We start from the raw sequence: 25,767 nt of genomic DNA on the forward strand, positions 1-25,767 counted from the left end.
GTAAGAAAGCGGATGAGAGATGAAGAACTTTAATGCGCATTTCAATAAATATGCAACTAGGGACTAGTTCTTTCAATTAGTCAAAACTCCCACTTAGACTTTAGGAAACATTTAATATTACTTAAATTAGTGATTTTTAGTTTGGAAAATGTAAATAAAGCATTATATTGCAACTTATTGTTTCATTTTCTTTCCTAATATGGAAATTAATTAATTTTGACAAGAAAAGAAGTATATATATTGTCAAATTTCAGCACTTTTAAAATCTGCGAGTAATTGCAATTAACTGAAAAACAATTATGCGATTATTCACGATTAAAAAATTTTATCGACTGACATAACTAGTTGGTTTGTTTTAGTTATTCTGTACTGTCTAAATGATATATAATAAAAAATATAATTATAAAAAATATAATTTATTTTAATAAAATAAAAACAACAACAAAAAACAAACAAGATGCAGTGCAACAAATAAAACAGAACACAGGTGTTTCGAGATGCACTTTTAAAAGGTAAAGTTCTTTTTAACTTGACACAACGTCTAACTCCTCGCTCCTTCATGAGACGATGAAGATCACGGTTAGGGTTAGACATCATAGCAATGGTATTAGACAGATGTCTAACGCATTTATGGTATTAGACATATGTCTAGCGTTTACATTTACACAAAAAAACAGGACAGATGGATACAAGAATATGTTTGGAGTAAACAACACTTAACTCCATAATATAAATAATTTAATTTCCCCTCTAGACTGAAGAACATATTTTTAATGTGTAATAAAATTATGCAAATTGGGATGAAGCCACAATCTCATCCTGTGTTATTTCATCCTCACTGCCGAAGAGCCGAAGGCAACAACTGAGGTGGATGAAAGTTGACATTCTAATAATTGTATTAAACGCAAATGTTATGTGTTTTATAAAGTTTAAACCCACATCCCCTTCCGCCATTTGACTTTTTTTAACTTTTTTTTTACTAGTAGCAAGGAATTGTAATCATGATTAATCGCATACTTTTTTCGAAGTTAAAGTGCTGCAATTTGACTCAAAATACACTTATTTTCCTATCAAAATCTATTTATTTCCATCTAAGAAAACAAAACAACATGCAACAATTTAATACTTTATTAACATTTTCCAAACAAAGCCTTCCACAGTATAAAGATAGAAATGTACTAAAATAGCACCAATTTACCAACATTAAACATTTCCCAAAGTCTAAGTGGGAGTTTGACTAATTAAAGAACTATTCTCCCAACAGGTTGCATATTCATTGCAATGAGCATTAAAAATTTTATACACTCATCCTCCAGAATATTAATCAGCTGGCAGAATGTTGCTGTCCATTCTGTGTTACAGCAATCGTGAAACAAAATTCATGATTCAAGTCAGGGCGTCAGCATCAAGTGCCACTTTCAACCCCTGCAGACAAAAACATTCATTCTGCGATAGTTAATACTTGCTGTGCTTCTACTTGAATGGAGGAGTGGTGGTGGTGTAGTGGGAAAGTAAGAAGTACTGGTAATCAGAAGGTTGCTGGTTCGATCCCCACAGCCACCACCATTGTGTCCTTGAGCAAGGCACTTATCTCCAGGTTGCTCTGGGGGGATTGTCCCTGTAATAAGGGACTAACAAATGCTTCTGAGGTAATTAAAATGTGCTTTATATAGGCTGAAAAATACTTGATTTCTGTCACAAGTTCCATCTAGGCTTGTTTTCTAAAACAAATAGCGTTAAGAGCTCAGATCCCCATCACTTTATCACTGACACTAAATCATTGCTGTGATTATAATGACTCCGGGCAGACACATCACAAAAGTTTCACCCATCCAACCAGCGTTTATGCTGCATTAACAGAAAATTAACATGGTAAACTTTTTTAATTAATCAAATGCATCTTTGTGTTAACTTTGACAGATCTAATGAACATAAAAGGCAAGAAATAATCAATTATCAGACAATATGTTTAGCTTCGTGATAATGCTAACTAAGGAGTCTGTGGGATCAGACACAATTGTATGATGTAGTAGTACTTCCATACTGGTTCCAGATGTTTATGCTTCAATCTGTGTTTTTTTCTAGGTAAACATGCACTAGACTGAAGTCTCTGACCATTGAACAGCAAATTGGGATGAAGCCACAGTCTCTGAAGTCTCGTCCTGTATTACCTCATCCTCACTGTAGAGCCAATGGCAACATTTGAGATGAATAAAAGTCTGAGTAATTTGACGTTGATTACTTGAGTCCTGAAATGGCTTCTTAGCCTCACAAAGCAATCACTTCTGCAAGCAAGTGATGTTTCTGCTTTTTCCACAATTGAAGCACATTCCAATGAACACAATGGGCATGTTAGTCGAGCTAATTACAGTCACGTCAGCTATTGAGGTGGAGGGGTGGGGGGGGGTGTCTATCCCTCCGGGAACATACGTTCTGGCTCGGAAAAGCTCCTTCATTAGTCTCTGGCTCTTTTCATTAGTAAGAACATTAAGAACTTAAGCACCGGCACTGTCATTTTGACATCACAGACAATAAATGTGTGGTTTTTTTTATTGCACAATGTGTCACAATGTTATGTAATTTTTCATTCTCTGTACATATGCAATCAATACATTCTGATGCACTATTTGCAGTTTAAAAAATAGAGCCGTCATGCATATATTGAACTTCATTAATCTTCACTAGCACTTTAATTATGAGTGCTGCAAATTTTGCTAAATTGAAATAATGGCAATTTATTCTCTCATTAATGAATGTAAGCTATATCCATTGTTGTGAAGCATTGTGTAGTGTAATTTTTGTTTGAAAGTTATATTTTATATACAACAGAAAATGCAAATTTTTTCATGAGACATGCATTGTTATAAAAAGCTGTAACTTGTACTTAACCTGGAATATTCGTTTAACCACCACATTATGATGTATTGTTGGATATATTTACTAGCTTGTCACAACTGTTTCCCGAAACCATAGTAATGTCTTGGTTACTGTCATAACCTCCATTCCCTAATGGAGTGAACTAGAAATTGTGTCGATGTAGTGACACTAGGGGGTCGGTCTTGGGAGCTCCAAACACCTTTGATCTTTAAGAAAATGCCAATGGGAATTGGTAAGTGGAATTTGCATACCACTCCCCTGGACATACGGGTATAAAAGGAGCTGGCTCGCAACCACTCATTCAGGTTTTGTGCTGAGGAGTAGAGACAGGGTCCCGTGAGGGAGACACCACAGAGACCAGATGCCTGCAGGTCCCCAACCCTCTTGATGGACGAGAGTGCAGTCAGGAGGGTCAGCCTTTAGCTCAACTGACCCTAGGGGCTCAAACGGGGCTCTCCGCAGGCACAGCAGGACCACAGAGAGATCCCACGAGGGAATGAGACGCAGTATTGGAGGATTCAGTCACCTCACGCCTCTAAGGGACCTGATAATCAGATTGTGCTTCCCGAGGGACTTACCATCCACCGTGTCGTGGCGCGTTGCTATAGCGGCCACATACACCTTCAAGGTGGAGGAGGACAACCGCCCCTCCAACCTCTCTTGCAGGAAGAAAATCACTGACCCGACTGTGCACCTCTGGGCGTCTTCACCTTGGGAAGAACACCAATTTGAGCAAATGCCACTTCAAGGCATACAGGTGTCTTGTAGAGAGACAGCCCTGACAGTAGAGCCCTGGCCTGAGTGATCATGTCTACCACCATGGGTGGTAGGCCACTTAGGTCTTCCACGTCCTATCCAGGGGCCAGACATGGAGAATCCAGAGGTCTGGTCATGGGTGCCAGATGGTGCCCTTTCCCTGAGAGAGGAGGGAAATATGAGTAGAGTACCATTATACAGGAAAAGGTGAGGTTAGTAGACTGAAAACCTTATAGCAAGGAATGACAAGCTTAGTGTAAACAGCAGAGATTGGATTTCACCAATCCAATCCAATTCAAGTGTTTGGTTTCATCCTGAGCATACTGGGGAATTGGAGGTCTGTGGGGGATTACCCGATTGAACCACTCCCATTCGGGTCCCCAAATCCCACCAGCACTAACAGTCAAGGACTCATACCCGCAGGTAGAAGGACCGGGGCGGGGAGTGGCTAGAGTGGCTTTCCCCCTTAAGAAGGAAAGCTGCAACTGCAATGTTGCCATGGTCATGCTCTCGCAGTGAGAGCATGAGCCATCCACGAACGGTGCATCAGCGTGGCTGTACACCAGACACGTGAGGCAGCGATCGTGGCCGTCAGAGGCGGAGAGGTAACGGCCGCAACCAAGAACTTCTGAGAATGCCCATCTTTAAAAATACGCTTTCCAACAATCCCACTCTTTTAGAGGAAAATATTATATTTTATTATTAGAATATATACTCTGTTTTAACTGTCGAAGCACCCAGGGAGTTCTCTGCACTTATTCATGCATGAGGGGGAGAAACAACTGAAATGCGCCATATATCCAACTGCATACGCAGAGGTGAATGGAACGGCAGTGGAATTCAATGAATGAACCGCTCGGCTCCGAAGAAAAAATCTAAATGAGTGGTTATGAGACAGCTCCTTTTATATCCGAATGTCTGGGGGAGTGGCATGCAACTTACACTCGCCAATTCCCATTGGCCTTCTCTCAAAGATCTGAGGTGTTTGGGGCTCCCAAGAGCAACCCCTAGTGTCACTACATCGACATAACTTAGAGTGAGTGACAGATAGGGAACTATGTTGCACATCCGTCGTCTGAACCACGCTGGTTAAACAATATAGAGATGCTGTTAAATGACGTTATGCATGAGTAATAACTTCTGTGAATAATAATAATAATAAAAAAAGATTATATATATTTATATATCTATATCTATATATATTGCCACAAACTCTCGATTTTTGTAAGGGAACTTATCTTGGACCTAGATGGAATCAACATGCTACAGATTTGTCGGGATAGATGGCTGAAGATCAAATTTGTTATTTATCTGAGAAGTAGCTAGCATTTTCAGCCAAAAAAACTGTTTTTGGTCATTTGATTGAATCTGTCATAACTGGTTATGCAAGCTTTATGCTCACTATCAATGTTACCAGAATTGCCCTGTTGCTAATAACACAGCTGTTGCCTAGTTTTTGTGGAGAAAAATAATGTAGGTTGGTTAATTGAAAATCAAATAAACACTAAAATATTAATATAATTCTTTTAAGAAGCCTTTAAAACAAGTAGGCTTACACCAAAAAAATATATATATATATATATATATATATATATATATATATATATATATATATATATATATATATCTTTACAATGATCTATATATTAGGACAGATAGCTATAAGTACAAGGCTTATTGAAGTCGAACTAAAAAAAACATAGGTGCAATTAAACTTAATGTGACAGTTTTGGTTATTTATTCATTTTCTCTATTTCATTTAATTATTGTTATTCATTATTTAATTATTTTTATTTTATTTATTTGTGTATAGTATTTAACACATCATATTAGACTATTTAAATAATTTTATATATATACAACTATTATATTGTAAATATGTTCCCTGTCTCCTCATTTTGTTTGATGTTGGAAATGTTTGTTCCCCTTTCACTTGTTCCTGCTAAAGCTTTAATGAGGGAACACACTCCCTTGTGAGGCAAGAGATTAAAGAAGAATGAAGGAAGAGCACATGTTTGTGGTCTGAAAAGGTGCACCTGTTAATGCAGTTTGCTCTGGAACTAACTTAATAAAAATGTTGGAATTACAACTTATCTTGTTAACTGCGTCATTATTATTATACCTACTGTATGCCAGGCGAATAAAGACCGTTTCACAGCATGGGTTTTGTTTAACTTTGCCGTGAATGCCAAAATGCAATTTACTGTACACAAGCTTTTCATAACATCCGACCACTCACACAAATTCAGTTAAATATGATTTTCTGAGATAGTATGATAAGAATTTTAGACATCCGATATTACACAGTCATGTACATTTCTACATTAAAATTTCAATGATGACACTCATATTCAAATGCCACATTCAAAATCACATTCTAAAATTGGAAACCACGTCAAAAATACCCACATTAACATTTTGTGTGTGTGTGTGTGTGTGTGTGTGTGTGTGTGTGTGTGTGTGTGGATATGTTTGCAACAGATCTTCAGATGACATTATCTGTGCATAACATTGTTATGTAGTAACACTTTTGTAGCAACAAAATTATAGCATGCTTTTTATTCCTTCCATTACAAGAATTGACCAACAACAAATAACTTTGTCTAAACAAAAGCCACATTCTTAGAACACACAGCTAGTGCATTGCTGTGTTTAACGGGAATGAGATTCCAATCATTTCACAGCCGTGGCATGCCGTCAAATGCAAATCTGACAAATGTGACATTTTCACACACATAAGCCCAACAAATCTACTAAAAACCCCAGATGACAAACAATGAGGCTATAGCAGGCAAGTAAACATGACACTCAGGGCACCTACACATTAGACTTTACATTGTGTCTGTGTAACAGTAAAAGGATGGGCGAGGAGGAGGGGGGAACCCGGTGAAAAGTAAACAAAGTTTTAATGTCAAACTCAACTTAAAACCAACATAAACAAACATGCATGTGTCTCTCTCTCTCTTACTGGTGTCACCAGCTGCCCTTTATCTCACTCTCCCACTGATCAGCTGATTTAGTAATGGCCATGCTCCATCATGGCTCAGCCTCACCCTCCTCCTCATCACAGTCTGAGAATGCTAATTTCAATGGAGATGGTCTCACGTATGTAAAGGAAACAACACAAGGTTATACGAAAATAACGTTCCATCATAAAAGTAAAAAGAATTTACATTTTTGCAGGCATGCATTGACCAATGAGAACTTCAGAAAACAGGTACAGCTTTTCGTAAACCAATTCACTGTATTCCCCTTTCCATACCCTCAAAATACATTGTATGCATTATTTTTCATAAAACACACTGTCAGAGAGATCTCTAATGTGTAGGCACCCTTAAAGTGGCATGCAACACAATTCTCGAGAAGCCCACACATCCAAAATAACAAGACCTGGGGAAAAAGAGGAAAAAAATACAAGGAATTGTGATATAGTTCCATACAATCTGTCCACACAGGGTTGCTGGGTAACTACTCTCTTAATTAGGCCTGGACTGTAGGATACCATTATACAGGAAAAGATGGGTTAGTAGAATGAAAACCTTATAGCAAGAACAGACAAGCTTAATGTAAACAGTAGAGATTGGAATTCACCAAGTGTTTGGTTTGTATTGGCGGTATGATTCTTTTCTAATTAAATTATGTGACGTAGGTATGTGTATTCTGATGGAAATGTATTCCCAGACTGCACAGCTTCATGGCTTTGCAGAAAAATGACTGAAACAAGGATTCTATTCCAAAACCTAGTGAGCTGCCAACGTATCATAGACACACTACTGACATTCAAAAGCTAGGAAGCACAATTATATTATCTTCTAAGATATCAAATTCTAAGGTACCATCATGTGTATCCTTTGGGGAGCAGGGAATGGCATAATGCATTGCAATAAGCTCAGTAAAAAAAAGATGCAGATCAAAGTAAGACAATACAGATTGGGTTTGATTTCTTATTAAAATAGTTCAAGCTAATTAAAAATGCTAAATTTCATCAATATTTATGTGCGCTATGTATTTTTGTGCTTATTAGAGTATCACGCCGATAGCTTAGAAACTTGCTAACTGGTATTCTGACTGGTGAAAAAATAAAATGGAATAAAAGTTGAAAGATAATTTTTCTTTTCTAATTGACAACATGCAAACGTTGAAATAAACTTAAGTTCTGTCATCAAACTCTACATGGCACGAGCTGAAAGGTCTTTTGACATGTAATTTTTAAGTCAATCAACTTGTGTACTCTCTCTTTAACTGACATTTAATTTGTCTAAAATTTGCAGGTAATCATGTTTTACCAACTGTTTTCTACAGGGGGCGGCTGTGGTTCCGTTGGTAGAGCGGGTCGGCCACTAATCCTGGCCTACACGACTCCACATGCCGAAGTGTTGTGGCAAGACACTGAACCCCAAGTTGCTCCCAATGGCAGGCTAGCACCTGCCGCCATTGGTGTGTGAATGGGTGAATGAGTCACAGTGTAAAGTGCTTTGAATACCGTTAAGGTAATAAAGGCGCTATATAAGTGCAGACCATTTACCATTTTCTCTCTGAAACCCTCCTCCTCGCCAGCATTTGAAATGGTCACTTATGAGGTTAAATTTGAATCTGCATGCTGCCTTTGAAGGTAGACACTCAGACAGCATGTTAGGTTTTGGAACAGAGCCAGAATCTGAACTCTGTATCCCTGCATCTGTAGGAAATCCCATGCACATTTCAGAGACCCTGAAACATACTGCAGTGTCCGCTGAAATACAAACTCCTGCTAAACTTGTCATCTGTCTCCAGCTGACACAATACAAGCTGTAAAATAAATCCCTCTGGTTCTTTCAACATGAACTTGTTTCTGAAGGCTATTCATCTTCTGCGACATGCATAAGAGGATGCACTTCCTAGCAGTCACACTTCAGAGGCCTACTTTCACTGATCCCACCAAAGCAAGAGAATGGACAAACAGCAATGAGTTTAACAGCACTACTCACCGGCTTATCTGTAAACGCAGTGGACTCAGACTGTGCCATGTCATAGTATGGGGGCTGGATAGAAATCTTCTGTATCTCATCCTCCTTGTCCAGATGAACAACCTTCAAAGGCAACAGAACCTCAGATGAAAATGCCATTCAGTCTAGTGGCAGCTTCCTAAAGACCCTATCACGCGACTCGCTTCAGTGCTTGAATGCACCATTCAACACAAGTGTTATGCCTTGCTTGAACTTCCATTAAAAAAAAAAACATAGCAGATAACATCATGGATTGGCTATTTTACAAGGGTGAGGAAGTATAGGGGATGGGGAATACGCCCGCCAAGATAAGATGACCCCATACATTAACTTCCTCTCTTGACCATAAATGAACTAAAGCAACTAAATCATCTAAATACAACATATTAAATGGCTATGCTTCTCTTAATCATGACATTCCATCAGAGAATCAACAATTTATTCCATTAGAACAGTTTTGAGGTTAATTGATTTAATTTTGTGTCATTAGAAAATAGTGATCTGTGACATTCTATTTGGTTGAATAATAAATGTGTTTATGTCTATTTGTTAATAATGGGCTTGTGGACACAATCATTTATTTAGATTTGTGAAATTAAAATGATGTTTTAATTTTGAAGTGAAAAGCTAAAGTTAGACCCTTAGTGTACAATGCACACCTCAGAATTTGGGACAGAAGTCCTGCAGTGAAAGTTTAATGCATTAATTTGTCTTAATAGCTATTAGCGCATTTACCGTTAATACAGAATAGACACTGGTGTGAATGGCAGAATCTTTGTAATCTGTCCGCCCAGAATCATTACACTGACACACACTTCACAACACACACAGGGTGCGTTCCATTCTGAAGGGCTCATCCCTATGTCCTAATCACTCCAGAGGGTTTGCCCTCCAGAGCAAGAGCAACGAAGGGTTGAAGGGTGTAGGGCTAAAAAATATCAGTAATTCGGAATGCACTTCAGCATCATCTATCTAAGCCAAAGGAGCCACAGCCATTGCACAAAGGAGCCACTGCACCTAATCAGAAATATTTACACATGCATTTGCATCACAACAGCTTTCAGAATAGAAACTGAGAAGAAATTATTTACATTTTTATGACTTTATGAAAAATGTAAGCTTCATGTTTAAATATTTGCGTTTTATTTATTTTAATAAAAAGAAACCAATAAACTAATGTAGACTGCATTTATTTAATAAATAAATTGCCACTTTGTATTATTATTTTATTTAAAACCCTTTTGAATATCTGATCCATTGAATTTACATTAAAATAACACAAGCACCAGTTTCAAACAAAAATCCAGGATTTAAAATAATTGTAAAAGTTCATAACAAGAATTAAAAGCTTTGAGATGAAGGAATGTCTCGACATATGCCCCAGTTTCCGGTCTGCTTGGCATTGAAGTGTCCATCTGTTGAACCCTACGGAAACACCCATTTTGAAGGGCCCTTCAAAGCAGCTATTTATGAACCCTTCGGTTAGGAACGACCCTTAAACATGGCGGTCACAATCGTTCGCCTTTCGAAGTGCCCTTTGTAGGCTGATTTATCCCATTTGAAAATGCAGGGCAACACACACACACACACACACACACACACACACACACACACACACACACACACACACACACACACACACACACACACACCAGAGCCATTCTACCAAGGTTACCCTACAATCTTAGCATTAATCAGCATAATGCGGTGGTCCCTTAGATATTGTATGTTAACACGCCAGTAGACCGTTGCGTTCTCTTCTATGCTAGAGGCGCAGAGGTTGTTTTCTCAGTAAATAAAATAATCTCTGCACACACACACACACACACACACACACACACACACACACACACACAACAGTGCTTCCGTGATAAAATGATAAAGAAAGGAGCACGTAACACTATTTTATGTACAAAACAAGCCCAGATGGGACTTGTGACAGAAATAAAGTATTTTTTCAGCTGTATACGACTCATATAAATTACCACAGAAATAAATCAAATCTTAAATATCACCAAAATGCAGAATGAGATGTTTTTGTTTGCAAGCGCTCTTCATGTGGATTTCAATGTGCCATACCCTGATGTGAATCATGAATGCAGCTTCACGATTGCTGTAACAAAATGGATAGCTACAGTCTACCGGCAGATTAATGCTGAGGAGGATTTGAGTTTAAGAGGTTTAATGCGCATTGCAATGAATATACAACCTATATGGGGACTAGTTCTTTCAATTAGTCAAACTCCTATTTAGATTTTGGGAAACGTCTAATGTTACTTGAATTGGTGCTATTTTAGTGCATTTCTATCTTTGTACTGTGGAAGGCTTTTTTAGGAAAATTTTAAATAAGCATTATATTGTTACAATTGTATTAATTCTTAAGATGAAAATAAATGCATTTTGACAGGAAATGAAGTATACAAATTTCAGCACTTTCAAAATCTATGAAAAATTATGGGATTAATCACAATTAAAAAAAATTATCGATTGGCAGCACTAATTATAATTCGTGAGGATTATTGTTTAATAATTACATATGTTAGATGCAAATTTCAAACATCTTCTTAAATTTTTTCAGTTTAACCTATAGGCTTATTGAGTGGAATTCAATCTGTATACATAGTTTTGCTATTATGACATCCCTTCAAATTAAAATTTGTACATTGAAACAAAGAAAAAAAAACTGTCTTCTTCATATTCAAATTGTAACCATCCACCGAGTGCTAGTTTTTGTAAATTTTTGTGATAGGCACTCAACACACTAATCATTCGTTTTTGAAACCCAGTCAACTTGAATATTAGGGATTCTCCAATCAGGATTTTAACGTCTGATTCAGATCTCCAATTTTCTTTTCATCTAATTGTCCAAAGCTGATAATTGTACTTTTCATCAGCAGCTCTGTCAAAACTAGTTATATGTAAGCTTTCTCCTCAATGTCACTGTGGCAGGGCGGAGGGCGGGGCCGGGTCTTGATACTACACACCCGGTCCTGTATTAGGCTGATTATGCCTCCGTGAGGTTTAAAGGCTGACTGCAGAGGGCCGTGCGGTAGGGGGGAGAGATCGTTAGCGGACATGTCCGTCATGTGTGTGTTTGTGTCTTCTTTTAAGTTTATCATTAAAACTATTATTTATATTGAAAAGCCGGTTCTCGCCTCCTCCTTTCCATTGAATACGTTACAGTCACCATTAACTGAATTTCCCTATTGGTAATACAATTGTTGTTGCCTAGTTTTTGCTGTCAAAAATACTGCTGGTTGGTTGAATAATTAAATAAACACAAACTATTCCATTTTACTCTTTACTCTAGCCCTTAAAAGTCAAGTCAAGTCATTTTTACTTGTATGGCGCCTTTCACAATACACATTGTTTCAAAGCAGCTTTACAGAAGATCATGCATTAACAGAAGATAAAACTGTAATGTCTATAATGTCTTAGTCATCATTGTGTAGTTTGATAAAATACGACTGTGAATTGTGTTTAAAAATATGTAATTCAATAATAATTGTATTTAGAACCCCAGTGAGGAAGCCAAAGGCAACTGTGGCAAGGAACACAAAACTCCAAGTAGGCATATGCAAACTATCCTCTACTGTATATAAGATAATCGAGAACGAGGCTTAATGTCAAACTGAAGTTGAACTGATAAACCATTGGTGTAATTCAACTTAAATTGAAAGTTTTGGTTAGTTTGTCACCATTTCACTTAATTATTTGTGTTCATTATTTTATTATATTTCATTTAACAATGCATTATATTATAGTATCTAAATATTTTAAATAGATTTATTATATGTACATTCCTTCCTTTTAATTTGGTTAGATGTTGGTAATATCCACTTTCACTTGGTGCTGTTGGGAGTGTAAGGGTGACATACTCTCTTGTGAAGTAAACAAATGACAGAAAAACGGAGGAAGAACGCATGTTTGTGGACTCCACAGGTGTTACTGTTAATGCTGTTTGCTCAGCAATCATTTAAAGAGGCCCCATTATGCTTTTTGGCATTTTACCTTTCCTTCAGTGTGTAAAATTGCTTTTTGTGCATATTAAAGGTCCGCAAAAAGTCCATGCCAAAGGGAGTTACTCTCATTGCATATATTATATGTATGGTAATCACTGTTTTCACTTCAGCAACTCAGCAGCAAACAGCATAAAAGCTGTGGTGCCGGGCTAGTAATGTAACGCAGACTCAAGTCATGTGAAATTACTTTGAGGAACTTTGTCCACCTTTTTGCCTGCAACTAGACAAGTGTAGACTTGAATAGGCAGATATTTTGTAATACTGTTTAAGCCATATTCACACCTAGAGCAATGTACTAAAATGACGCAAAATGCAGATGAAAATCTCAAAAAAAGATTTGCACCAAAAGTATTCACACCAATTTTTAAACACATTTTTGTCAGTCTCTAAAAATCTTAAATATAAAAATAAAAAAGCAAAAAACACTTTTGCCATAAACGTGCTTTATGACGTGGCACCATGTACAAGTATGATTAGTCGATCATGGCATTCTGTGGTCATCATGTTTGTGTAATGATCTTTAAACCATATAACTGTCCTTTGTCACAGGCAACCGATCTCCTACATAGATGTGCTAGTTTCTTGTCTCTCGCACCACTCCACAGTCTCTTATTTTTCACATTATAACTTTTATGTCAATTTAAATCCAGGTAGATATGGGGTCCTTATCACCCTGCCAGGGTTTATTTATTGATAATGACCGGCTGGCTGTACATAAAATACAACCAATCTGATAATGCGAATTAAAGAAAACACAATCCATTGCTGCTTGTTTGTTCCCACCAGGGCTGGACTGGGGCAAAAATAATAGAATCAATAGTAAATAATAACCGAAAATTAGATTTGCAAATGCATTTAACAATACTAATATTGTATATTTTTTTGTTACATGTGAATGCAAATTTTAAAGTAAAGCACTGATTTTGTGTCTTTTGGTTTTAGTTCTTTATTAAAAATATTATTTATATTCTCCAGCCGGTTCTCGCCTCCTCCTTTCCCTTAAACCCCTTTACACTGGTGCCGAAAACCCGGAAAGGATGAGGGATACACCATAGTGAAGTTCTCTGAATTATTGTTATATGAAGGGCTTTCTCATTTTTGTTGGGAGGTACTGCACTGTTCCAGGGAGTACCCGCCTTTTTTCATTATTGTTTCCCTCACCCTGTCCCCTCCCAGATTCAAGAAGAAGGGGATGACCTGCCGGCAGATGGGGCATAAAGGCGCGCCCTCACCCAGGGAAAGGGGGTACTTCATACCGGGGGCTCCCCGGCCTGAGAGAACAAGGGAGGAATGTGACAGGGTGGAGGGCGGGACCGGGTTGTGATTTTACAAACCCCGCCCCTTATCAGGCTAATCAAGCCTCCGAGAGGGATAAAGGCCGACTGCGGACGGTGGTGCAACAGAGAGAGAGCGTTTACAGGCAGTTGTCCATCATAAGTGTGTGTTTGTGTCTTTTGGTTTTAGTTCTTTATTAAAAACATTATTTATATTGTCAAGCCAGTTCTCGCCTCCTCCTTTCCCTTAAACTCCTTTACACTGACATTAACAACAATAAAATATGTTCAACATTATTTAACAACTAATTTGTGTAGGGATATGTTCAAACAATCTGGTTGTAGGACATAATGTTATTGTTATAACCAATATTTATTTTATTTCATCTTATTTATTACATTTTTGATTATTTTTCCTTCAATTTAAGTTCATTACACCTGAACATATTATAAAGGAGTAAAAGTCATAGATTCATCCTTAATTCATGCGGGACCAGGCTTTAAAACACTTTTGTTCAATTATTTTTGTAGTTGAACTTATGCAAATTTACCATTGTTCTTGCATAGTATCCAGATTTTATCTGTGGTATTAGTAAAACCATGCACCTCATTACCATGGCTGGATGTAATTATGGTTTCAAAAAAATATAGTAAACACATGCAGAAAATATAAAAAAAAAATCCCCCATAAAGTGAATAATGTTCCCTTAATATGCTATATTTAATAGAATTATAATAATTATTACATTTATAATAAATACCGTATATACATTTCAGTCAAAACGTCATTGTTTCTACATTTAGTTACTACAGTGTCTGTAAGATACATTTTTAAAAGGGTGGTGTTTATGTATGCATTGCAAAGCTTTATCACCGTTGTTTACCTGTTTAACTCGTCACTGCTGTTTAGAATGTTTAATCTGATTTCAACTGCTTCAGCACAGAGATTTTAATGCTCCCATCCCATATCATCCAGGTGTATAACAGAAAATTCTATGTCAAATTTTTGCGACTTGCCCCGTGTTTCCAAGTGGTCAACCATTTTATATCGAAGAGGCTGATAAATCGGCCGATATTCTGAATTTTTAATAATCGGCATTGACCTGATTCCTGTATGGCCAATTTATTTCTTGAATGCACAAAAAATTGTCTGCTTACATGTGAAGCGACTGGGACATGTAAATGACGGTTTGTTTAGTTGTTACTTGCTATCGTGTTCCAACAATAATAGACCCGTGTGCGACACAGTGTCATTTAAACGGTCTGCATATCAGTCGCGGCAGACACATTTGAGCTTATAATGTTAAAGTGCTCGCCTGTTTCATTCTCCCTCTCTCTTCTCAACAGTTCCCTGTAACTTTTAACTGTCTTGTCTAATTATAAAAAGGAAAATATCAATAAAATGTATATCATATGCCGTCTGTAAACCTTTTAAACAGATGTAATAAACAAACCTCACAAAACTTGAGCAGATCCAGTATCCTGTGGAGCGCTCATTTATTTACCTCATATTCTATCATCCTCTCCTCAACCATTCCTTGCAAATTTTAACTTTCTTTTCTAATGATAAAAGTCAAATATCAATAAAACACCTATTGCATTCTCATTTAAACAGATTCACGAACTTCAGGAAAATCCAGCGTTTTCTTCTCGAGCACTCATCTACTATCTTCTCTCTGAAGAAGCGTGTATTTCATCAGCCAGAATCAAAAACTTCAGGATCAAAAGTTCCTCTGATTTACAAATCATGATGGTCAGTCCGTGGCAATCCAAGCAGGCGATCCAGGTGAGTGCAACTTCAAAATATAAGCAATTCACCTGTGCTATGAGTAAATGTCTTATTCACTATGCACTGTATGTGCAATTTGTTTGATTCAGTATTTTTGGAAAAAATGCGTGGACATGCCATCCATGGTTGATTGACTACTGTGTGTACTGTTATTTCCTTCTTCCTAATATATTAACAATTCCTCTATGGGCAAATAAAATACAAAAATGTGATGTCTAAACAGAAATCAGAAGACACTGCTATCTACCATATAAAATACAATATTCTTTTTAGATAATCTTTTCCAAAGTAAAATTGTTTTGTGAAATTGAGTAAATGTAGTGCTAAATAAGAGTTTATAAATTGTTTTACAATTTTATGTTTATGTTATTTACTATATTAAATTGTGTGATATATTGCATTGGATCAGCTTATCAGCATCCCTGCTCTCTTGATATCAGCATCGGCCATTAAAAATCAATATCGATCGATAACTAGTGTTTACCACTAGACAGCGTGGCACAAGCGCAGATCAGATTTGTCAACACGGCATGATTGAGAGTCAGGTCCCACTCTGTTCTCGTGCTGCCACTGGTGGATACACTGCACAATTTTATCAGGTAGTGCTGTTTTGTCACACTTTAAATATTTGGTTTTGGGTGTTTCCCATGCACAGCAGTAACGGCAGTACTTAATCATTTCATTGATCAGCCCATTACTCGACAGACCGGCCCACTACTCGCCTGGCCCACCAGGAAATGTCCCAATGCTCTTGATGATCAGTCCATCCCTACTCATCGTGGTGGATTTTTATGTTCCTTGTACTTTGAGATCAACAATATTGACAGCTAGACATCTATCTGAAATGCAGGGTCTGGAAATACAAGCCAAACATTTGTACCTTCTAAATGTTGTTTTTATGACCATATTTTCTAACTCGGTGTGATAGGTTCCTTAGGGATGCATTGCTTTATTGTGTAATCTTGTCACACTGAAAATAAAATCCTGCTGTACTGTAAGTAGGCCATAAGCCAATTATTTAATTGTAAGATAGAATTACTGTGGATTCTTGACATAGAATATGTATAATTTTAATAACCTGGAGTTATAATTTTGTTTACAAGAAAGATTTCTGGGGTAGAACTGTGAATAACACTTTTGAATATTCTACTTCTAAATTACTGAATCAAGTAGTTGTGTGTGTACAGAATGCCTGTGAACCCAAGGCCATTTATAACAGCACTGTTTCTCTATAACTGATAAGCTTCATTCAAAGGGATGCGGGCGGAGCTAGGGGGTGGCCGTGACACCCCATTGGCCACCCCACTCGCAATTGCCGTAATGTAAATTTTTTCCTAGGGCACAATATAGTTAGTCTTTCTACACCAACAGCCACCATCCTCTCTCCTTACAGTTTGCATTTCGCTCTTCAAAAGAGAACTTCCTTTGTTTGCAGCTTCACTGCCAGCAAGCACAATGTGTTTAGAAGTCTGGGATGGGATAGTTTCTCAGCCCTCACGTACTAAAGCGGAAAGTTCTTTTCAAAGTTAAATAAAACTGGAGCTACTTGAAATTGTGACTGTCTTAGAAATAAAGAAGACAGCAAGAACAATTGTGTGGAGGCAAAACATAGCAACAAGCCTTTTTGTATTTTCTTATGAATCAAAGAGAAAAGAATAGAGGAGGGAAAACAACAACAAAAACAAAAACAAAAGATGGAGTCCCTTGTATGTGGAGCTGTGTGGTTGTTTGACTTTAAGGGCTGTTTTAGTTGTTTGATGTGACTGAATTGAAATGTTTAAATGTGGGATAATCCTTCAGCAAAGGCGGCTTTTGAGTAAAGATTCCTGACAATCGAGGCCTGCCTATGTCACATTTCTGAGGGATATCTATTCAATGTAAAGGGGACTTTAGCTTTACGGAAGATTTCTGAGACAGTGGAAAAATTCAATTTAAAGGAAGAATAAAAGGCTTTGCTACCTCTTTGTTATGGCAGCAAACTATTTTGTTTTTTGTTATCGCTTATCCCTGGGGCCATGCTGAGAGGAATGGGAAGAGAACAGAATGCTATGGAGGCTCTTACAGGTTTCCTCATTACTAAAAAGAAAACATGGGAATGGTGTCAGTCAGGCTTAAAATGGTCTTGAATGTGTGCATACTGCTTATAATATTAGAGCAGGTGCATTAGCCTACATATCAATGTGGTTAACTTTGGATGATTCTGCAACAGGTATCTCCTTTTAACCCTACTAGAAACCCAAGGCAAATGTATCCAGAGCAGTTTGTATGTTGTATTGTATATTACATATTATAAAACTGATAATTTTGGTCCTAAATGCTGATTGGTCAATACATATTTTTATACCATTCCATTTTTGTAACACTTTAATAACACAAATATTTTTTTGTAGTGAGAACTATTAATTATGGTAGGTAGACTATTGTTGAACATAATAATAACACCACATGAAACCTCGTTTTTGAACATCAAATTACTTTAATGTTGTGATGATGCTTAGTGGCTTAGATGTAGCAATACTTTTGCGTAAAATATTTTAGTCACGACAACACTCTTAAATTTAATAAATTTAAGGTGTTATAATGGATATGACAAGTTGGTAGGTTTGGTTTTGGTGGCTATAATCCCTGTGAAGTAGACAAGTGGTGCTGGGGAGGAGGAGGGTTCAGAATGAAATCTCTCATAAAACGCTGCAGTGAAATCGACATAACTGCACATTTAAATGTTAGACAACGAGAGAGTCCACAAGTTGATTGGCAAGCAGATTAAATGTAAACTGACCTATCATTTGCACAATGTGAGCTGGTTGGCATAAAATATCATGTACAAAGGATGTATTGCTTGCGCCATGCAGAGTTGGTGTAGACTGAGCGTAGGTTCAGTTACCAATGCCATTATAAGAATACACTTTTTGTAGTTAGCCATGGTTAACCATTTAAAGCATATCTCTGGTCTTTAGTGACCAGGGACCTCATTCCACCCTTGTACTTCATCTATTTTTGAGAGTTTTCCCACATCTAGTCAGTATTCCTCAACCTTTCTCTTTTGAATAGTGTAAAAATGTTTTTGTTTTTTTAATAACTGCTTGATTACCAAAAGTGTATAAGGTCATTAAAAGACTCTAGATGTGTAATAGTGCTGATTTTTTATATTTCTTTGCAATAAATCATATATTTATATTCTAGATTATCATATCTATACAAGTTTAATATCACATATATATATATATATATATATATATATATATATATATATATATATATATATATATATATATATATTAGGGCTGTCAATCGAATACAATTTTTAATCAAATTAATTACATTGGTGTCCCGATTAATTAATCGCATATACAAATATTTGCTGAGAAAGCCGCTCATATAACAATAATTCAATATATAATGATGAAATAATTATACATAGTTACCTTTAAATATAAAACAATTATATATATATACAGGTGAAACTCGAAAAATTTGAATATCGTGCAAAAGTTCATTAATTTCAGTAATTCAACTTAAAAGGTGAAACTAATATATTATATAGACTCATTACAAGCAAAGTAAGATATTTCAAGCCTTTATTTGATATAATTTTTATGATTATGGCTTACAGCTTATGAAAACCCCAAATTCAGAATCTCAGAAAATTAGAATATTACATGAAATCAATAAAAAAAGGATTTTAAATACAGAAATGTCGGCCCTCTGAAAAGTATAATCTTGCATATGTACTCAGTACTTGGTTTGGGCCCCTTTTGCATTAATTACTGCCTCAATGCGGCGTGGCATGGATGCTATCAGCCTGTGGCACTGCTGAGGTGTTATGGAAGACCAAGATGCTTCAATAGCGGCCTTCAGCTCTTCTGCATTGTTTGGTCTCATGTCTCTCATCTCTTGGCAATGCCCCATAGATTCTCTATGGGGTTCAGGTCAGGCGAGTTTGCTGGCCAATCAAGCACAGTAATACCATGGTCATTGAACCAGGTTTTGGTACTTTTGGCAGTGTGGGCAGGTGCCAAGTCCTGCTGGAAAATGAAGTCAGCATCTCCATAAAGCTTGTCTGCTGAAGGAAGCATGAAGTGCTCTAAAATGTCTCGGTAGACGGCTGCGTTGACTCTGGACTTAATAAAGCGCACTGGACCAACACCAGCCGATGACATGGCTCCCCAAACCAACACAGACTGTGGAAACTTCACACTGGACTTCAAGCATCTTGGATTGTGTGCCTCTCCATTCTTCCTCCAGACTCTGGGACCTTGGTTTCCAAATGAGATGCAAAATTTGCTCTCATCAGAAAAGAGGACTTTGGACCACTGAGCAACAGACCAGTTCTTTTTTTCTTTAGCCCAGGTAAGACGCTTCTGACGTTGTTTGTTGTTCAGGAGCGGCTTGACAAGAGGAATACGACAATTGAAGCCTCAGTCCACTCCTTGTGAAGCTCCCCCACACATTTGAATGGCCTTTTCCTGACAATCCTCTCCAGGCTACGGTCATCCCTGCTGCTTGTGCACCTTTTTCTTCCACACTTTTCCCTTCCACTTAACTTTCTATTAATGTGCTTTGATACAGCACTTTGAGAACATCCAAATTCTTTTGCAATTACCTTTTGAGGCTTTCCCTCCTTGTGGAGGGTGTCAATGATGGTTTTCTGCACAACTGTCAGGTCAGCAGTCTTCCCCATGATTGTGAATTCAACTGAACCAGACTGAGAGACCATTTAAAGGCTCAGGAACCCTTTGTAGGTGTTTAGCTGATTAGAGTGTGACACTTTGAGCCTACAATACTGAACCTTTTCACAATATTCTAATTTTCTGAGATTCTGAATTTGGGGTTTTCATAAGCTGTAAGCCATAATCATAAAAATTATACCAAATAAAGGCTTGAAATATCTTACGTTGCTTGTAATGAATCTATATAATATATTAGTTTCACCTTTTAAGTTGAATTACTGAAATTAATGAACTTCTGCACAATATTCTAATTTTTCGAGTTTCACCTGTATATATATATATATATATATATATATATATATATATATATATATATATATATATATATAAATATAAATAATAAATATTCAGATAATTAAAATGCATGTGGCAGAAGTGTTAATCATTGATAAGACAATACAAAAAGCGGCTTTAGAATACAATGTATTGTTTACTACCATATTATTGATCATAAGTCAATCATTGGCATACAGTTCACAGCAATCCATTTCACAAGTGAATTTGTCAATCAGTTGGAGATTTATTATGAGGGCTTGTTTAAGGACATCTGCGTCAGACATGCTTGTGTAGCGTCTCGGGTGCGTTACGTCATAAAAAAGTGGCTGAAAGTGTCCAGTGGTATTTGGCACCAAGACATTAGCAGCAGATCCTTCAAGTCCTGTAAGTTGCAAGGTGGAGCCACCATGGATTGGACTTGGTCCAGCACATTCCACAGATGCTCAATCGGATTGACATCTGGTGAATTTGGAGACCGTGTACAGTGTTACAGTGTGGCAGGGGACCCCTGCTGAAAGAGGCCACAGCCATCAGGTAATAACATTGTCATGAAGGGATGTACCTGGCCTGCAACAATGATTAGGTACCCAGGGTTTCATTACAGAACATTGCACAGAGCTTCACCTCCCTCCACTGGCTTGTCATCTTCCCACAGTGCATCCTGGTGTGATCCATTCCCCGGGTTTACTGCACACATGTACACAGCCGTCCACATAATGTAAAAGAAAATGGGACTCATTGGACCAGGCGAACTCCTTCCACTGCTCCAAGGTCCAGTTCCGACGCTCGCATGCCCATTGTAGGTGCTTTCGACAGTGGACAAGGGTCTTCATGGGCACTCTAAACGGGCTGCGGCTAGGCAGTCCCATACGCAGCAGGGTGCGATGTACTGTGTGTTGTGACACATTCCTCCCGTAACCATCATTAACATTTTCTGTGACTTGTGCCACAGTAGACCTTCTGTGAGTTCAGACCAGACGGTATATCCTTTGTTGCCCTTGCACATCGATGAGCCTTGGGCGCCCAACACCCTGTCGCCGGTTTGAGTTTTTTTCCCTCCTCGGACCACTGTCGGTAGATTCTCACCACTGCTGACTGGGAGCACCCTATAAGCCTTGCTGTTTCAGAGATGCTCTGACCTAGTTGTCTGGCCATAAATATGTGGCACCTCAAAGTCGCTCTGGTCTTTACTCCTGCCCATTTCTCCTGCATTAAACACGTTGACTGCGAGAACTGATTGTTTTCTTACCATCTAATCTACCCAGACCTTGACATGTGGCCTTGTTCGGAAATGGTCAATGTTATTTGCTTCAGCTGTGAGTGATCATAATATTTTGGAACATCGGTGTATATATATATATATTGTTTATTACAAGGCAAATGTGTAGTATATTCATACAAATAACTACTACAGTATATTACGTACATTTTCTGTGTGACAATGGTGAATTACCAGTATTCCATATGTGTGTACACATACATAATATACATACTATTTCTTACTCAAGGTGGCACTGTGTGTCAATGATCAACTTGATTTACATTTGACATTGAGATTTCATGAAGCAACATGGAAGTAAACTATAGCAAGTGTAACAGAATGACTATTGTCATTTAGGTCTATTACTGAAATTAAGTATACTTAGACTCAATATATATCAATTTACACAAAGAAAATTCACCTGAGAATATACATATGTGTAGCTCACTATGTGTTTGACAGCCATATTTCGGTGCGAAGGTATTGAATCATGATCTATATTTGATGCGTCTCTTTGAAATTATGTGTAAAAATATGTCAGGATTTATTATGTAATTTATTATATTATTTTCTAATTGTCTTGAAAATCTTTTAAAAATGTGATACTATTTTGGCATTTCGTATATCCATTTGTGATAAATATACATGCCGGGTCTCTAAAGACCCAAGTATGTAATAATTAAACATGCATTTAATGATTAATATATTTTTTTGAGAAACAGCATCCTATTACAGAGGACTATCAAAATAAAATGAGCAATATTCAGCTGGTCATATGATCTCAACATAACAGTACTAAAAAAAGTAGTGTCTTTATATCATGGGAGTGTACAACATTTTAAACAGCTTTAATTATTATAATATATATATTACTTTACAATTTAAAATAAATCACTAATGCTATGGCATTGAATGTGTATTTAAGTAAATAGCGTACATTTTATTTCATGTTGACTTTAAAATTTCTGAAATATCAACAAAACAAGTTTAAACTTGGTTCAATGAGCCTGTATGATTATGTCGGACATGTAACCGGTTGATGAACACACATCCTCACATGTTTAACACACTTCTAAAGCCTAATAATTTGTGTACTTAGAAATGAGAACTACCATCAGACATACAATGTGTCTTAACACCTTAAATATTAAACCGCATACAATAAATAATAATATTTAACTTCAATATGATCCTATTCCATATCAAAACTTAAGAACAGACATTTTTGATAGAATATTTACTGCATTCACATTAAATGCAAAGACTTAATTTTTGCTATATTACATTCTTTTTATTCTCTTATCCTTTCACTAACAGTAGTCCATGCGCTGCGGTGGTGGAGACGGGATCTGTTCCTCCCGTGACATCTTATATGGTGGTCTTGATCATATAAAATCATCATTAAATTATATTTGACCTCAAATCTGTCACAGTGACAGCACTTTGTAAATTAAAAAAGCAGTTTACAATCTGAGTTTACGTAATTTCTTTGTAAAAAAGTAAAATATCTACCAACAGCGGCTGTGGGTGAACTGTGTCTAATAGAGCAGACACGATAACAATGACGGTAACCTGTGAAATATCATAATTTATGTAAAATCATGAGTTTTTCCTGATGCAACGATCTGGTGGAAATTGAATGAAGCTCTACTATCCAATAATCTATGGGAAACAGGGTGTTTCCAACCCCACAAACAACACTTTTTGGGCAGTTTCAGCGCAATTTGAGCGAAGTGCCCATAGACAGCAGTTCTTTTCTGGCCAATCAAAAGAACCCTGAAGGGGCGGGGAGGAGTGTTGCTTGTAAACAGTAAGTTCATCTATAGATGTCTGTTTTAAAGTTTGTTTCCTAGCAACTCAGACTGAGGGCAACTGTGCTTTGTTTTCACCAGCTATAGGTCTTTCACTGTAGATCTCATTGAAAGTTACATGAAACAAATATTTAAAGGATAAAACGCAAACACACAGGCGCATGCAGGTCAGGCATTTGAGCCACCATGTCTCAAACCAAAATCAACAATTTAGCTAGCGGGGTGTAATGAATAACAATGAAGTAATGAAACTGAAAACTAATAATCAAAGGAAAACCAATTAGTGTCGATGTGGCCTAAAGTTGTAGTTTGAGGACACATTTGATTAAATCTAACACAATTTATCATATAATGTATTTGTCTAGAAACAGTCTACAGTAACCTGAATAAGATGTACAATAGAAGTATATGGTATCTGTATGTCCTTATTTAGATAGCTACTTCTATGTGTGTGTGTGTGTGTGTGTGTGTGTGTGTGTGTGTGTGTGTGTCACAATGATATTTCATGAATCTTATTTATTATAAATGCAATACTAATGAACAGCATGAATCCAATGTTCTATGAACCTCAAATGATTTGTAAACATTTGTATGCCTCTAAAGTTATTCATTTGTAAAACAGTATCTTTTAGACACAACAAACATATTAAAATGTGTGCTTGAACCACACGAATACCTCTGAATGCTAATAGATCATGTTGTCTTGCCAGAGATGGGTATTTGTCTTAGTATGGGAGGAAACAAGCTCAAGAGACCTGCAGATTCTAAATGCAACATCGCTCTGATCTCCCTCTTCCTGTGTATTTAAGATCAGTTCAGGGAGATATTTCCTGTCAGGTTTTACAATTGTGCACAGCTGTGCGCACCAGAATCTACACTTTCAAATCTGCACAACTAGAGCAAAATTTCTCAAAGACATGGAGGTTAAATTTAACACAGTTTCTAGAAGCATTTTTAAAGGTCGTGAGTGTTTAGTATTAACCGCTGTGACCTTTAAAAGACACTATCGATCCGGGAAGTTGATTTAGTTTGGCTCAATTCAAAATTTGCATTGTCTATAAAGGATAACAGACCTCATTTTGAGTACATAGCTGAAGTCCAATGCAAATGTGCACCAATGAATGCGTCATGAATATTGCATGGATTTAGGAATGTCAACAAGGTAATCTCACAAATGAAAATGGATCAGATTTAGGTTACACTGATTTACACCATTTACATTACTGATACACCTCCCGTAGTGCGAAACTGTAAAAATACTAACTCAGCTTTTTGTAAAAGATCTAAATGTTGTTGTTGGAGCACAACTTCGTTTATTTGGCCCAACTTCTGACTTGAAAGACCACAAATGTGGAAACAATGACATTACTACCAAATTTTTGAGGATTTCCCAAAATAACAGAAGAGTGAAGAAAACTAGACAGAATTATATTTAGACAGAATCCAGTAGGCCAACTACAGACTGGAAAATGTGAAATAACTGCCTTGGCTTCCTAATGATGACAGTATGAGTTCGTCTTGGCATAATATCTGTTATTCAAGATCATCTAGCTGGATCCAACACAACCTCATAATCGCTTCAACACACTGTTCCTATTGCTGGCTGCAACAATATTTGTAACGAGATACCAGAATACAAATCCTGTAATTAATGAATGTAAGCTACTAATTTCCTTTGGCAATACTGTCACAGATACTGTTCATCCGCTATGTACTAAATTACATATATGATTTAAATGAACAATTGTACATCCAACACTAAATATGGATTTTATTCAAAAAGATTGGGCTTCCTTTCATTTAATTGACACTCATTTGTGTGCATGCACTGCTAACTATATGAAGGGAAACAGTAGCATTGAAACCTCTTTGAATCACTTAAATGAGCCAATATACTTCTAGCAAATCGATTAAAGAATGGGTGTGTCCAAAAGGAAGATGTTTTTGACTTTGTTTGTTTTTTATTTTGAATCAGCCAGCACAAAC

General features: G+C 37.0%; 1 protein-coding gene across 1 annotated transcript in view; it reads right to left on the reverse strand.

The window, feature by feature from the left end:
- Positions 1–25,767, reverse strand: part of LOC127661927 (nectin-1-like) — a 296,333-nt gene that overhangs the window by 26,928 nt on the left and 243,638 nt on the right. The window contains exon 8 of the mRNA XM_052152890.1: positions 8,601–8,702. Coding sequence (XP_052008850.1) covers positions 8,601–8,702 — 102 coding nt within the window. The remainder of the gene's footprint in view (positions 1–8,600; positions 8,703–25,767) is intronic.

Source organism: Xyrauchen texanus, chromosome 21 (genome assembly GCF_025860055.1).
Source record: "Xyrauchen texanus isolate HMW12.3.18 chromosome 21, RBS_HiC_50CHRs, whole genome shotgun sequence".
In the NCBI taxonomy this organism is placed as follows: Eukaryota; Metazoa; Chordata; class Actinopteri; order Cypriniformes; family Catostomidae; genus Xyrauchen; species Xyrauchen texanus.